Here is a 14,138-nt window from a genome sequence, read left to right on the forward strand (position 1 = left end):
TAAACCACTGCACAGTCTCCTATATGAGATGACACTTACACACTGCCAGTCTAACTACAGTAGACTCAATAGCAGACAACTCTACCTTTTCAAAATGGACCAATGAAAACTAATATAACTAACAGTTTTACAGTACATCTGAACATACTGCAGGTGACGTAAAAAAACAAGTGTATAAAATATAAATAAATTAGACAAAAAGTGTGATTTTGAATGAGAAACAACGGGAGACATGTTATTGTGTATCCTCTGTTGTTGGACACACTGGAGTATGAGTATTGACTGTAAATATTGTAAATAGAAATACATATTAAAACATATATGACTGCTTTCGTGTGTTTTTATCAATTATTCAAGATGTGTGGGAGGAAGTCATATTGTTTTCCCATGTCCCATTAGTTTAGTCCCATTGTAGTTCATAGGTGCGACCCCCCAGTGTCCCCTTTGCCCTTCGCCTGTCTCCACTTGGCCAAAAATGATTCCTCATAATCTCCCATTCCTTCAAACTCTACGTCCGGAGATTCATCGGCAAGAGCAGCAGCTTCCTCTGCACCAAAGAAATCCTAGAAAAACAACCAGATGGAAACTCAATTACATTTTTTTTCTTAAAGTATTAAGTTTAATTGAAAATGTTTACCTCATCATCCATTTTCATGTACTTTTCGGCAAATGTAAGAATGTGCTTTTGTGCAACTGTCTGATTGTAGTGTCTGAGAGCTTCCTGTCGAGGAAAACAAATATCTTTACAGCATTATATTTGGGTAAGTTGGTTTTGGATGGAGAACAAATCATTACTAATAAGTAGATAAAATAATTTAAAGCAGTGGTTCTCAAACTGGGGCACAGAGGCTGCTTCTGATGTACACTTTGTACAGATTCATTTATAAGCAATTGTTTTTGTTTCTGTCCTCTTTTAGGTTAGTAGTGCTTTAGAATTACTTAGTCCTGTTTTAGACCTGGCTAAATCCTTGTTTAAGACTTGTAGTGTAGTGTAATCTGGATTAGCTCTGGTGGTACTAAGAAGGCCAAATATTTTCTAAGGAAACAAGTTTTGAGAACCACTGACGGGAAGTCTGTTGAAATAAAAGGTCTTAGCAATCACACCATGCATATTTATTTTTTCTAAATCAGCTATAATGTAAAATACAGATATATTACATAGTGTTGCATACATTATTTTAACATTGCCAATTTACAGCCGACTAACAGCACAAAGAGATGCTGGAACCTGTACCAGTTCGAGCCAACATGTTACTTTTTGCCTGCTCTTACCTGTCGTGGTGTGAAATCTTCAGGCTGCAAACTCCACTGTTCACTATAGGCCTCATAGTAAACCAGGTTTTGCCTCATGACTTGGTCCTCAGGCTCAAACAGGAAGTAGCTGTGAGCACATTGTACTGCATTACGGCCTTTGTTCACTGATCAGACATAGACAGAGATTAGTGACACAGACGTATTTTAACGAGGGTTATTTTAAGCACAAAAAAACTACTTACATTTATAATAGGCATACTGGAGGTAATGGTAAATGGTGGACAATAAGTTCTCTACAAAAAAGCCACCAACATTTGGCTTTAGCTTGTCCTCACATTTGAGCTTGCACTTCAATATCTCAACATAGACATCTGTAGAGTAAAATTATACAGAATTAATACATACATTTAGTAAAAGAAAAAATCATATCTGTCAACTGGACAAGAAGAGACCAGATGGCTTGGATGATCAGTGAAACGTCTTCACTCCTTCACTACTTTTTGTCCACTTGAAGATTTGAATTTTTTTTTAATTATGGATCATACCTGGACAACTTAGAGATTACACAGACATATTCTAGTTTGTTATGTGTACAATAATAATAAATACATTAGATTTTACATCGTCATACAAAAGTAAATAACAACAACAAATATAAAACATTGACCTAGTGACAAAATGTAGGCGCCATTTAGAGTTAATTTTAAATCACTTAATTGCAATGATATGCCTGATTTAAGAGCTTTTGTCTGATGTTGTGGGACAGTGCAAACCTGTGATGGTGGCATACAGGTCCTGGTTTGGGGGTATGTGAGGGACCCCTTCACATTCGTATTGGCACAGCTCAGATTCATGTAGATACAACTTCAACGCCTCCTCCAACTGGTCAATGCTACGGTTAAAGTCTTCAGAATTCACCAGTTTTACTCCACTGAGAAAATACGACTATGGAATACAAACAGTATTAACTAAAATGCTAAATTTAACCTTGACTTTATAACAAAACTTAAATGCGCACATACTGTGATGGTTGGACCCACCTCATATGGCCTTTCTTCGTAGTCTATAAGAAATCCAGTCAGGTTGTATTGTGACTTATATTCATCCATTAACTTCTGCAGCTCTTGGTCCTCAGGGTTTCTTTGGAGGTAGGTAAAAGCACAAGGAATGGCACTCTGCAAGTCCTCAACCTTAACATATAAAATGTAAAATAAGTAATGAAAAAGGAACATATCCAGTGTCAACAAATATGTAGCATCAGGGCAGAATAACCCAAAAAGTACTGGCTAACAAATAAAGGTTAGGTTTGGAAAAATATAATCACTAACCATGAATTTTATCTTTACCTAGCCAATATATCTTGTTAGTCTTAACTGCTGAAACTCTTTGCCACCCTCTCCAGTTTCCCCCCACCAATAAATATGTAGATAAAAAAAAACCAAAAAACTTTAAAGTTTAGTTTTTTGTCCAACTTTTAAAAGTGGATACCATGGAGTGTGCAAAGTGTAGATATTTATACGGTCTCCTCTTGTTGAAATCTTCCAGAATAGTTTTCCCCGGAGGAGGAAGCTGGAGCACAGGAAAGCTCTCTCTACATTTCCTCTGACATGAAGCCTTTGTCATTAAACTCCAATAAACTTTTAGATCTTTGGTAAATGTGATTGGAGGCTCTTCTGTTCTGCTCCTGTTACAATGCAAAGAGCAATACCGCACACTGTCTCTGAACAAGCGGTACAGACGAAGACTTGACTCCAGGTGTGTGATAGATTCAGTCCAGTTTTTAGCAACATAATTCTCCAAAGCAAGTCCATAGGCAGCAGTCAGTGGCCTCAGCTCCTCTTGTGGAAAATCTTTGAAGTTGTAGTTTTCATAAATAGCAAAAACATAACCAAAACAGAGGACAAGTAAGGTAAACTTTGCACAAAATGAAAGCATGTTAGATCCCACATATTATCAGTGCGTCTGTGCAGCCTGCTGTTGTGGAGAGGTCTGTTTTAACACTTAGTCTGGGCCCTCTTCTCTATCTCAGGTTACTACAGTCTGCTGCAGCTGTTGTTGCAGTCACTGTGGAGTTTCCATGTTTGGAGTGAGAATAAACATTCACACTCACACACTAGTCCACATTGTTTGACCAGGACTAAACACATGTGGTTAGAGAAATGTCACAGTGCAGTGGCGAATGCCTGACCTCATTTGACCTTTATAACACTGACTATAAAATACATTAGTAGGTACCTTCTTATAATGCAATTTATAATCTTCTTTGAAAGTATTACCATATGTGATTTAAAGGTGAATGCTGTTTTGGCGACATCTAGTGGCGATATTGTACAATGCAATCTTTACACAATGAGGCCCCAATCACGGCTTTAAAAATGATACATCTAAAGTCTGAGAGGGAAAAAAACAAACAAAAAACTTTTGATATGCATGTTTATTCTTAAAATGTTTGTACATTTCATTGAGAAAACTGAAGGAGTTTACCATATAGGCCTAGGATTTGACTGGCTTCCAGATCAGATGGGATATTTGAAATGCCCAGGGCCGGCCCTAGCCTTTAGGGACCCTAAGCTGAATTTGCTGTTGTGACCGTCGCCATTTCCACTTCAGTGCCACATACTCATATATATATATATATATATATATATATATATATATATATATATATATATATATATATATATATATATATATATATATATATATATATATATATATATATATATATATATATATATATATATATATATATATATATATATATATATATATATATATATATATATATATATATATATATATATATATATATATATATATATATATATATATATATATATATATATATATATATATATATATATATATATATATATATATATATATATATATATATATATATATATATATATATATATATATATATATATATATATATACAAATAAACATCATTTCATCAATTCATCGTCAATTCTGGACATTTTTCTTGATTTCTGGTGCATTTTAATATGTTCCAGTTAAAGTGGGCTTACATTTATCAATTCTTTATGGTATAAAATACAGAATTGGATAGAGTAGCCAAAAGATGCAGGCTCCTTAAGCAAATGTACACTTACTTCCGAATTATAATACTCAAGAAGAACAAAGTCATCCGAGTTGCATAAGAAAAACATTAAAAGAGAGAGGAATTTAGGATCATATTATTCTGATGTTTATTGTCAGGCTTTGAATGCAGAGTTGAGTTAGGAGAAAAACATTTGCATACGAAATTAGCAGAGATTTCGTAAATGTGCATATTAATAAGCCACTATCGGGTGTGAGTACTCGTACTCGTCAATAGGCTGTCGATACCAAGAGCCGATACCACTGTCACTGTGTTTCCTTTAGGCACACGCCTCATCAGAGCACTGCACATGCGCAGAGGTGACAAGACGCACTAACTGCACAATTAAGCTCATCTGTAATCACGTGACTGTCACATGAAATATACAGATATTTAGGACTCTTACAAGTTTTTATAGTTCACAGAGGATAATGTTGCTAATGTTGCTAAGTGGCGCTTATTATTTACTTGTGCATGCATGTCTTTTAGTCTGTGAAACACTCATTCAAATGTACCCAGAGCTCCCCTCGTGTCAACACGTAGCCGTCCACAACAATATTCAATTCAACAACAAATGTACACAGCACCTATCTAGCTACTGGAAATAAAACACACCAATGTTTAAGAGGGATATTTAGACTAGTATAAACACCAGAGTGCTGTTTAGTTTTTCCAAAAAAACTTTCCAATCATTATTTTCAATATAAATGTATGGGCTCTTGGGGGTCCTCTGATGGCCTGGGGGCCCTAAGCAGCTGTTTAGTCTGCTTATAGGCCGGTCCTGGGTATGCCCATTTACAGATGTACGTGCAGCTGCGCGTCAAAGCACCAGCATCAAAAGCCAACAGACTTTCACAACAAAATAACCAAGAGCCCAATCAATATCAAAACAAACTTTGTGCTTTTCAAACTGGGTTGGGTAAATGTTGCTTTTTTTCTTGAAATAAACCACTGTATTTATTTTGTTGCGTTGGGTTATTATTTTCATTGTCCGGAAGTATGTTTTTGAAGTTGTAGTCGGTTTAACTTTACAAAGAAAACTTTCCACTAGCGGGTCTACACATTCCTGCCCCGCGGTGGAGGAGTCTGCAGTTTGCGCAGCAGCCTGGAACTGTCCACGTTTACACCGCTGCCCCCCTCCTCTGTCCTCCTTCCTGTCCTGTCCTCTGCATCTGCCCACGGACCGTGCACATCGTCTGGGACACTTCTCTCAACTGTCACCGCTGCAACATGTCTCCAGTTTTGACCTCGTTGTGCCTCTTTTTGGCGGTGTGCTCCTCGGTGCAGTCCAACCCCAATCCTGTTCTGGGAGATGTAAACGTGGACAGACTTTTCGTGCCTCCAAACTGTGAGAGAGAAGCGACCACCGGAGACCATGTTCGCTACCACTACAACGCCACGTTTATGGACGGGAAAACGTTTGATTCAAGGTGAGAGGCCTGGGCCTTTCAGCAGATTTGCACTAGTTTTAGAGTGCTGAAAGTTGGGAGATTTTTTTCTTTGCTTTTACAATTAACCAGCTATAATGGTAATGAATGGTAGTCAACATACAATTTTTCACTTTAGGCCTGTATTTTACTATGCATATATTATGGTATTTTTGCATATATTATGGTATTTTTGCATTACTGCTAGTGATATAATAAAATATGCTTAAAGGAAAAATAGAACAAGATTAGTATTTATATAAAGATGCTGGCGTGCAGTCTTGTTTCACAACCACAAGAGGTCAGTGTTGAGTCAGTGTCAACTTCAACCTAGGTAAATTAAATTTTGTTTTTTTGTTTGTTTGTTTTACTCAGTTAGTTTTCTACCATACACATTAACATTTCATTTTCTTTATCATTATATTCACCCCATCATTTTTTATCTGCCAGATTAGTTGCTTAGCCAGCCAAAACCACAAAAAATGAAAATGTAGGAAGGACCGGCTGGTCAAGGAACCAGATTAGACTACCTGTACTAGATCATTTCACGATCTACTGCCTCTTTTACCCTTATTTGAATTTCATTTGACATTATTTTTACTCCCCAGTTTCATTAATTCTCTTTCTCTTTGTGTTGCAGTTACCAGAGAGGAGGGGCTAAGGTGGCTCTTCTGGGTGAGGGGCGTCTGATCGCAGGGATAGACAAAGGGCTTCAGGGCATGTGTGTGAACGAGCACCGGAGGATCACCATCCCTCCACACCTGGCCTATGGCAGCACTGGAGCAGGTACGCACCCGCAGGCGATGTGCAAATACAAGTCAAAGCAGAATCCTGAAATGAGGGGAAAAGAGCAAGGAGACATTCAGTATTCTGAGCTTGGAATTTATCTCACAGACTCTTTCACTTACTTTGTCTTAATGCAGCAATTCATTCACAACCATCATGACATTTATAAGGTCTATTTTACAGATTATGAGAAAAGGCCTGTTCCAGTCTTCCTTCTAAGTGTGTTTTGACTCTTGTTTGGGTGGTCAGTGTGGAGTGCATGTCTCTGGGTGGGTTTACTCCAAGTACTCCAATAAACTCAAAACTTGTATGATAAAAATCCTACAGTAGATGGTAAACTTTGGTAAAAATCTTCCAGCAAGGTTCTTCTCGTCAAGCTCAAAATCGTGGAGCTGGATCCCTGAGCACTAGTACAGTAGTAGCTCACTGCTCCTGACTGCTATATTGCACCAGCAGCACTGGTTGGAGGATGATTCAAATGCAGAGAATTAATAAAGTATCCACTAATCTTTAAAATATTGTAATGTAATAAATTTAATCTATTAAGTTAAGTTATCCATTCTGTGACAAAAGCATTGGTAATTTTCTGTTCACATTTTAGGCGATGTGGTCCCTCCCGATGCCACTCTGATCTTCGACCTCCTTCTTGTTGATCTGTGGAATAATGCGGATCTCGTTGTTACCAAAACCATCACCACTCCTAAAGAATGTAAACGCTCTGTCATGAGAGGCGACTTTGTACGTTACCATTTCAACGGCACGCTGCTGGATGGTAGTACCTTTGACTCCAGGTGGGATTTGCTTGCGAGCTAGAGTGTTTTAACTGACTGTGTTGAGTGCTGCATGTTCTTTTCTAAACAATGGCTTTGTGCGTTGTGCCACTGTGTTGCCCAGGGTTTTTGTCTGTTGTGTTTGACTTGTTTGGCTTGTATGAGCCCTACGCAGCTACACCCGGAAGCAGACCCAGGACACGCTGTTGGGCGAGGGCTGGGTGATCCGAGGACTGGACGAGGGTCTTTTGGGAATGTGTGTCGGAGAGATCAGGAACATTGTCATCCCTCCATTCAAAGGTTATGGAGAGAAGGGAGCAGGTAAAGCCCAATTTAACCATTGAAGAGCACCTGTACTGCAATTTTATATTTATGACCATTTAATACTTATGACTCAGGAGAGTGCTCTACCCGTCATCTTAATCTCATATAATATTAACTGTTTGGAAGTGTTCTCTTGTTTCCAGTCAGCTCTCTTTGCCGCCTTTTTGTTTTTTACTGTAGATGATATACTTGATATTCAGATTTTGCATACTGACTTAAAAAAGTGATATTAAGCATTTTTCTACATATCTCTCATCTCTAATTTGTAGTAATATGATGATTATCTTTAAGAAATTAATCTGAAATAGACTTCAATATTAACACAAAGTAAGGCTTTAAGCTAAATAAAAAGTTATCCAACTATTTTAATCCTCATCAAACTCTAGGCTCAGAGATCCCCCCACAGGCCACTCTTGTGTACAATATTCTGTTGGTCGACATTCACAACCCTAAAGACAACATCACTGTGGAGGACCAAGTGGTTCCTGAGTCGTGCAAACGCAAATCTGTGGTTGGGGATTATATCCGATACCATTATAATGGGACTTTCTTGAGTGGAGGCACATTTGACACCAGGTTGGTTATATTTACTTAATACTAATACAATTTTAATGGTAAAACTTACATTTTCTTTTAATAATTTAAAGTTTATGTTTTTCTCAGTTACCAGAGGAACAGCACGTATAACACATACATAGGAATGGGCTATGTGATCGCAGGCATGGACCAGGCTTTGATAGGAGTCTGCACAGGAGAAAGAAGAAGAGTGATCATCCCTCCACATTTAGCATATGGAGAACAGGGAGCAGGTACATTTTGAAAAATTATATATATTTTATTAGTTTGTTTTTTCTTCACAAACTGTGTGTGTGTTCCTTTTTAAATAAACTTCATTAACTCAGTCAATGGGCCTGCAAAATCAACTTCTTGAGCTATGTTTGAGCATGTTTGTTTTTGTGTTTTTATCAAAAACATTCTAGAGCAGAGTAACCTTATTTACTCTATTTTACCATCTTCCTCTCAGAGCTCAAAACATGTAATCCACGTATCTCCTTTTAATTATCCATAAATTTTCAACAAACTTGTAAAGTACTCAGATTGCTTGTAAATTAGCTTTCGCAGTTTTTCAAGAGCAGACATTGTTTTTAGCTTGTTACAAACTGATGCCTTTCTCACTGAGTTGTAGGTCCCAGCTCATGACATCATATTAAATGTGCTTTGCTTCTTTTTAGGAAATGTGATCCCTCCTTCAGCTGTGGTTGTGTTTGACATCCACGTTATTGACTTCCATAACCCCAAAGACACGGTGGACATTCAGATCACCCACAAACCTGAGACCTGCAACGAAACGACCGAAGTCAACGACGTGGTCAAATATCACTACAACTGCAGCCTATTGGATGGCACCAGACTGTTCTCATCGTGAGTGAAGTATATTTGTGGATTTCACCTTCCGCCATTCGGAGTACTTTTGTCCATTCAAAAGATATCTATGGGATTCAATTTCCTGTAACTGGCATCACTTTGAGGGATTTTCACCATTCAAAAAGATGCGATATTTTGTTTTAAATTGTTAATAGCTGCTATGGCATTGGTCCTAATTTTTCATCGTTTTGAAACCTATACTTAAATTTTATTGATCCACAAAGGAAATTACTTGGGACACAGCTGCTCCAAATAAAATAAAATTACAAGAATGTAATGAATAAAAGAGATTTAAAAGCAACACATTAAGCCAATTTATTATACTAATCTATGTATTTATTACAGACATGACAATAATAACATGCAGGAGACTACGTTGGGCTGGGATATGGTGATCGATGGTTTGGATCAGGCTTTGAGGAACATGTGTGAGGGCGAGAAAAGGATCATCACTGTGCCACCACATCTGGGCCACGGAGAAAGAGGAGGTAAGAGACTAAATAGTATGAAGGATTTTTGTAATACTTTTTACTTTTTTGCATTGTTTTTTTAATTGTTTTATTATTGTTATTACTGTAGCTCAAAATTAAATTATCTTGCAATGGAACCTGCCTGGACAACTGAGGGATTACACAGACACTCAAAAGAATAGTTTTGAATTGTAAACGTCAGCTGTGCATATTTTCCATTACTTTGACATATATGGATAGAAGCAAGTCAAAACAATAGAGTAAAACATCTTTTGCATCGGTGGAAAGTATAAAGTTAGCAACACTGCCATCAGGTATTGGGCCTGACTCAGAAAAATATATGTGATTTGTCAGGTATTGGTTCAAGAGTATTGGCTATTTTTTGGCCTCATTATGTTTACTAGTCATTGCATATTTAGATTGGTTTCATATTTTTACTTTGTTTTAAGAAAAATCACCACACTGATATCCGCACTGAAAAACTGTTGAGATTTAAAATTATGAATATATTTTTTTCAGCTGAGGGTGTCCCGAGCAGTGCCGTACTGGTTTTTGAAGTGGAGCTGGTGAGCTTAGAGAAGGGCGTCCCAGCTGGGTACCTGTTTGTGTGGCTCGGGGAAGCTCCCACAGATCTGTTTGTGATCCTGGACGTGAACAAGGACGAGAAAGTGCTTCAGGATGAGGTAAGTTATTGCAGTTAGTAAATCTTTTTAGGTCTGGTGCCTGTGGGTCTCATCATAATGTATTAATTATTGAGAAGAATGCAGTTTAATTATTTCTCTTTCTAGTTTGAGGCGTTCATCAAGCTGCAAGTATCAGAGGGCAAAGGTCGCATAAAGCCCGGGATGAGCATGGAGCAGGTCATCACGGATATGTTTCAGAACCAGGACAGAAACAAAGATGGCACTATCACAGCAGACGAGCTCAAACTCAAAGTGGAGGAGGACAGAGAGAAGGAAGCACACGACGAGTTGTGAAGAGGACAGTTTTGTTTTCATTCAAACTCAGGGATTCACATCCAGCAAAACATAAAAACAACTTAAGACTGTTTCCATTGAGATCAAGGTTTATTATTGTCTCAAAATAAGACGTCAACAAGATTTTTTTTGTTTGTAGTTTTTTGCTGTATGATTGGTTGTGTTTGCTAGAAATGTTCAAGCACTTTTTTGTGTTAGAGTCACTTGGATTAAAATCTTTGTTAAAAAAAGTGTAACTTTCTCGTAAAGTAAAAATGGTTCCCCTGATTTGAGATGTTTTTTTTTTTTTACAACAAAAAGTCCCAAAAAACTGGAACTTCATAAAACAAAACATTTGTTTGTATCAATCAAAAACAAATTGCATCAAATGACTAACTTTTCTTTCCCAAACTCCCAAATGTGAAAACCCCATTTTCACAAGAGTCAATTTGAATTACATCACTTCTAACTTGCAGCTGAGCAACACAATGCAGCCCCACAAACAAACCTAGCTTATATGTGTGCTCACAGCACTGCTCAGATATGAACATTGCTTGATAACCAGCAATAAATAATTTTTAAATATTGACTGAAATTCTTCTCCCAAAAAATGATTTGAAATAAGGTACTTATTAGCTAACTGGCAAATTGTGACTGCTAAAATTATACATAGTATAATTAAGTGAAATGCAATAATTTGCAATGTATTGCATAAAAATTAAAATGGGAAAATATAAAAAACAGGCTGCTTTTGACATGACACTGAAAATATGTGGAAACAGACATGTGTTGAGTAACAGCTAAATGAACACCATTTACATCCGTTTTGTTTGAGGTAAGTGTGTGTTGAGCATTACTGAGCATTCATATTGTAACCGGAGTGACCAGCCATGTGAAATTTCAAAGTTCACTTGCTAAATCCTTTTTGACCATCTTACTTGTGTCTTTAGGATGTTCTTGAGAATAGCATTTGGGATTTCCAGTGTTTCATCATTCACTAAAACAATATCAAAGGACTTCACATATGACTCTTTCCTCTCTTCAACCTAGAAATAGAAAAATAACACACACACACGCACACACACAATGTGCATTAGTGATCAATGTGGTTTTAAAAACTGTAGTTTAAACAAACATTTTGATCCTACTTGGTCATTGAGAAACCCGATAGTCAGAATATTTTGTGCGTTCATAACTCCATCGGCCATGGTCAGATCCCCCAGAGAGTCCCCGAGCAGCAGCACATTTGGCCGCCCCTTCAGCTCGGTGAGGTGGGCCGCATGTGACAGAGCTCCTTCTCTTTTATTAAACGTGTGAATCAGCTGTCCTTTGAAAGCTTGAAGAACCCCCTTACAAACAACACAGGAAACAGGAAATAAAAGTGAAGGGTTTTTAACTCGATAATATGTTGAACAGGCCCTAATACTTACAGTATGGTCAAAGTCCATGTAGTTGGAAATGATGTGTACATTGGGATGGAAAACGTGGCTTTGGCGAATAACTTCTTCCAATACATCTCCAATACCCGCAGAGAAAATTAACAGTGGAACTTGGAACTCAGACAAAAGGTCAAAAAACACTTTGTAACCATCCCTGTAAAAAACATTTAGAAAATATATTGAAGTTAATTAGAGTTACATTTATCTGCAAATCAAATTATTTGAATGTAAATGCCTACCTGAGCATTGAGCGGGACTCTTTCACTGCCTGTGCCAGCATGTCTTTCTTGATCTTCTGTTCTATCAGCAGCTCATGAACTTTAGTCCACCTCAAAGAACATTCGCCTTTAGGATCATAAACATCTGACCAATAAAGCAGCTATTACTTCTCACCATTCGACCATGAGAGGTAGTTTCTCTTCAGTAGAAAGTCTAGCATCAATCTCTATTGGGTAGTAGGTGTTTAATAGTTTCTTTATCTGCAAACAAGACACATTATACATTTATAATAATGTGTTAGACGTCAATATAAATATGTTAACTCAATTCCATATCAAGTAAAAATAACCTTCTTCTCGCAGTCTTCATCGATCAATAACCGGTTGTCCAGGATGTCTGGGGAAGTTGAAAGATAGTTTCAGATGAAAATACAATCATACAATGAATACAATATCTTAAAATACCTTAAAAGACCTGTACTTACTATGAGTGGTGGGAACTCTCTGTCCTTTGTAGGCAAATCTTGTTAGTGTCATATCAAAGTCTGAGATTACCTAAAACACAAGAATCAAGATTTGAAGCAAGATGTTCCAGTTTGAAATATAGTAACTGGAAGTGCCAGACTGACCTGCAGGCTGCCTGGTCCAGCTCGCTGCATGTTGTAAATGGTTTCTTCCACTCTGCTCCTTTCCCTCATTAGAACTGAGCATTTTGATAACTCTGGGATCTACAGATAATGAAGGAAAAACACTTGTTAAATTCAAAACTCATTAAAAAGAAAAAAGGAGAAAAAAAAAACTTCACTTCACTTACTTCATTTTTGATCAACTGGTGCCAAATTGCCAGGACAGTCCGAACCGGGGTATAAATCCAGGGAATTTGCTGAATCTACATAAGAAATATAGTTGTATAAGTTGTATATAGAGCAGACTATAATATAGTTAAACATAAGTATTTGTAAGTCTAAAATGTGTTGCAGACCAGCGATGCAGAAAAAAATAAACAAAATCCACGTTCGTTTCAGAAATAGAAGTTGTATGAGCTCGAGTTACGAGTTATTAGATCCAGAGTTATTAGATCCATGGTTATTCTCGAAATGTAAAAGTATTTCTAATTTAAGGGCGAGTCGTTCTCACGTAGCTTGCAGTCACCAAAGTTTAGCTACACACTGCAAAAATATGAATCCAACAACACTATTGATTATACTTACAACATTACAAGACTAGCACATGATGATGTTAGGGTTTAATTTGGGACATAAATTTAATTTTGTGCTTGTATTAATTTCAAATAAATGAATAAAGGCTATGGGTCTATGCTGAGCCAGGCTTTTCCTGACTGCGGCTGTTACGTAACTGTCGATCATTCGAAACACCTTACCATTTTTAGGTCAATATTCTCTTGAGAGGTGAATTAAACAGCACACTCTTCCACCGAAATATTTTAGATTAAAACACCACTAAATTCCTCATTATAAACGTGTTACTTTATGAGCTGCCTGTGGGATTATTTGTTTACGTTGCTGCAGGCTTTGCTCCACCCATAAAGTCCCACCCGAAACGCAGTAGTCACAATAGTTCCGACTTCCAAAGTTTGGTTCCTATTAACACTGAATTGTTTCTGTAGCCTAATTGGGCATGAAACGACAGTTATTAAGCCAAATTTAAATAAATAAATGATGGTAATAATAACAAATATATGTTTAATTATATAAGCAGTAAACTGACTGTGGTGCGGTCATATAAAATCATATGTAGTCATAATTTTATCTCAGAGAGTTTAAATGTCACTTAAGTTATGGGTGGTATATATTTAATATGTGCTTATGCACTATAGTGACTTATATGTTTGTGACAATACAATGAGCAACATAGGCATGAATAGACTATAACGCAGTAATAAATGACAACTGTATCCTGAATATACATTCTATTTCTATTTCTAGCACACTACATAAAAGCAAG

The 14,138-nt window shown here is 37.0% G+C and overlaps 3 protein-coding genes across 3 annotated transcripts; 1 reads left to right on the forward strand and 2 right to left on the reverse strand.

Moving 5' to 3' along the window:
- Positions 1-91: 91 nt before the first annotated feature.
- LOC117387399 (endoplasmic reticulum protein SC65-like) lies at positions 92-3,250 on the reverse strand. The gene is made up of 7 exons (XM_033984904.2): positions 2,743-3,250; positions 2,295-2,444; positions 2,028-2,199; positions 1,497-1,625; positions 1,273-1,418; positions 638-721; positions 92-563 (listed from the first exon to the last, which is right to left on the reverse strand). Exons 1-7 carry the CDS (start codon positions 3,187-3,189, stop codon positions 417-419), a joined length of 1,275 nt encoding a protein of 424 aa, XP_033840795.1. The 5' UTR covers positions 3,190-3,250; the 3' UTR covers positions 92-416.
- Positions 3,251-5,394: 2,144 nt separating this feature from the next.
- On the forward strand, positions 5,395-10,797 carry fkbp10b (FKBP prolyl isomerase 10b). The gene is made up of 10 exons (XM_033984902.2): positions 5,395-5,788; positions 6,426-6,571; positions 7,173-7,362; positions 7,517-7,662; positions 8,052-8,241; positions 8,329-8,474; positions 8,898-9,087; positions 9,436-9,578; positions 10,080-10,243; positions 10,349-10,797. The coding sequence occupies exons 1-10, from the start codon at positions 5,589-5,591 to the stop codon at positions 10,535-10,537; spliced, it is 1,704 nt and encodes a 567-aa protein (XP_033840793.1). The 5' UTR covers positions 5,395-5,588; the 3' UTR covers positions 10,538-10,797.
- On the reverse strand, positions 6,530-13,709 carry LOC117387398 (7-methylguanosine phosphate-specific 5'-nucleotidase-like). Its single transcript, XM_033984903.2, has 11 exons — positions 13,555-13,709; positions 12,988-13,062; positions 12,803-12,901; positions 12,659-12,728; positions 12,524-12,570; positions 12,349-12,434; positions 12,195-12,284; positions 11,947-12,109; positions 11,665-11,865; positions 11,455-11,562; positions 6,530-6,616 (listed from the first exon to the last, which is right to left on the reverse strand). Exons 1-11 carry the CDS (start codon positions 13,555-13,557, stop codon positions 6,530-6,532), a joined length of 1,029 nt encoding a protein of 342 aa, XP_033840794.2. The 5' UTR covers positions 13,558-13,709.
- Between the last annotated feature and the right edge of the window lie 429 nt (positions 13,710-14,138).

The sequence above is a fragment of the Periophthalmus magnuspinnatus genome, chromosome 19 (genome assembly GCF_009829125.3).
Source record: "Periophthalmus magnuspinnatus isolate fPerMag1 chromosome 19, fPerMag1.2.pri, whole genome shotgun sequence".
Lineage (NCBI taxonomy): Eukaryota > Metazoa > Chordata > Actinopteri > Gobiiformes > Gobiidae > Periophthalmus > Periophthalmus magnuspinnatus.

Excerpts from the sequence above, each read along its gene's own strand:
- LOC117387399 (XM_033984904.2), bottom strand. The coding sequence starts at position 3,189 with ATGCTTTCATTTTGTGCAAAGTTTACCTTACTTGTCCTCTGTTTTGGT. Across the intron at positions 1,419-1,496 it reads CCAGTATGCCTATTATAAAT|TGAACAAAGGCCGTAATGCA; the intron begins GTAAGTAGTTTT and ends ATGTCTGATCAG. Across the intron at positions 722-1,272 it reads AAGATTTCACACCACGACAG|GAAGCTCTCAGACACTACAA; the intron begins GTAAGAGCAGGC and ends TTTCCTCGACAG.
- LOC117387398 (XM_033984903.2), bottom strand. Across the intron at positions 12,435-12,523 it reads ATGAAGACTGCGAGAAGAAG|ATAAAGAAACTATTAAACAC; the intron begins GTTATTTTTACT and ends TCTTGTTTGCAG. Across the intron at positions 12,110-12,194 it reads GAGTCCCGCTCAATGCTCAG|GGATGGTTACAAAGTGTTTT; the intron begins GTAGGCATTTAC and ends TGTTTTTTACAG.
- fkbp10b (XM_033984902.2), top strand. The coding sequence starts at position 5,589 with ATGTCTCCAGTTTTGACCTCGTTGTGCCTCTTTTTGGCGGTGTGCTCC. Across the intron at positions 7,363-7,516 it reads GGTAGTACCTTTGACTCCAG|CTACACCCGGAAGCAGACCC; the intron begins GTGGGATTTGCT and ends AGCCCTACGCAG. Across the intron at positions 8,475-8,897 it reads ATATGGAGAACAGGGAGCAG|GAAATGTGATCCCTCCTTCA; the intron begins GTACATTTTGAA and ends GCTTCTTTTTAG.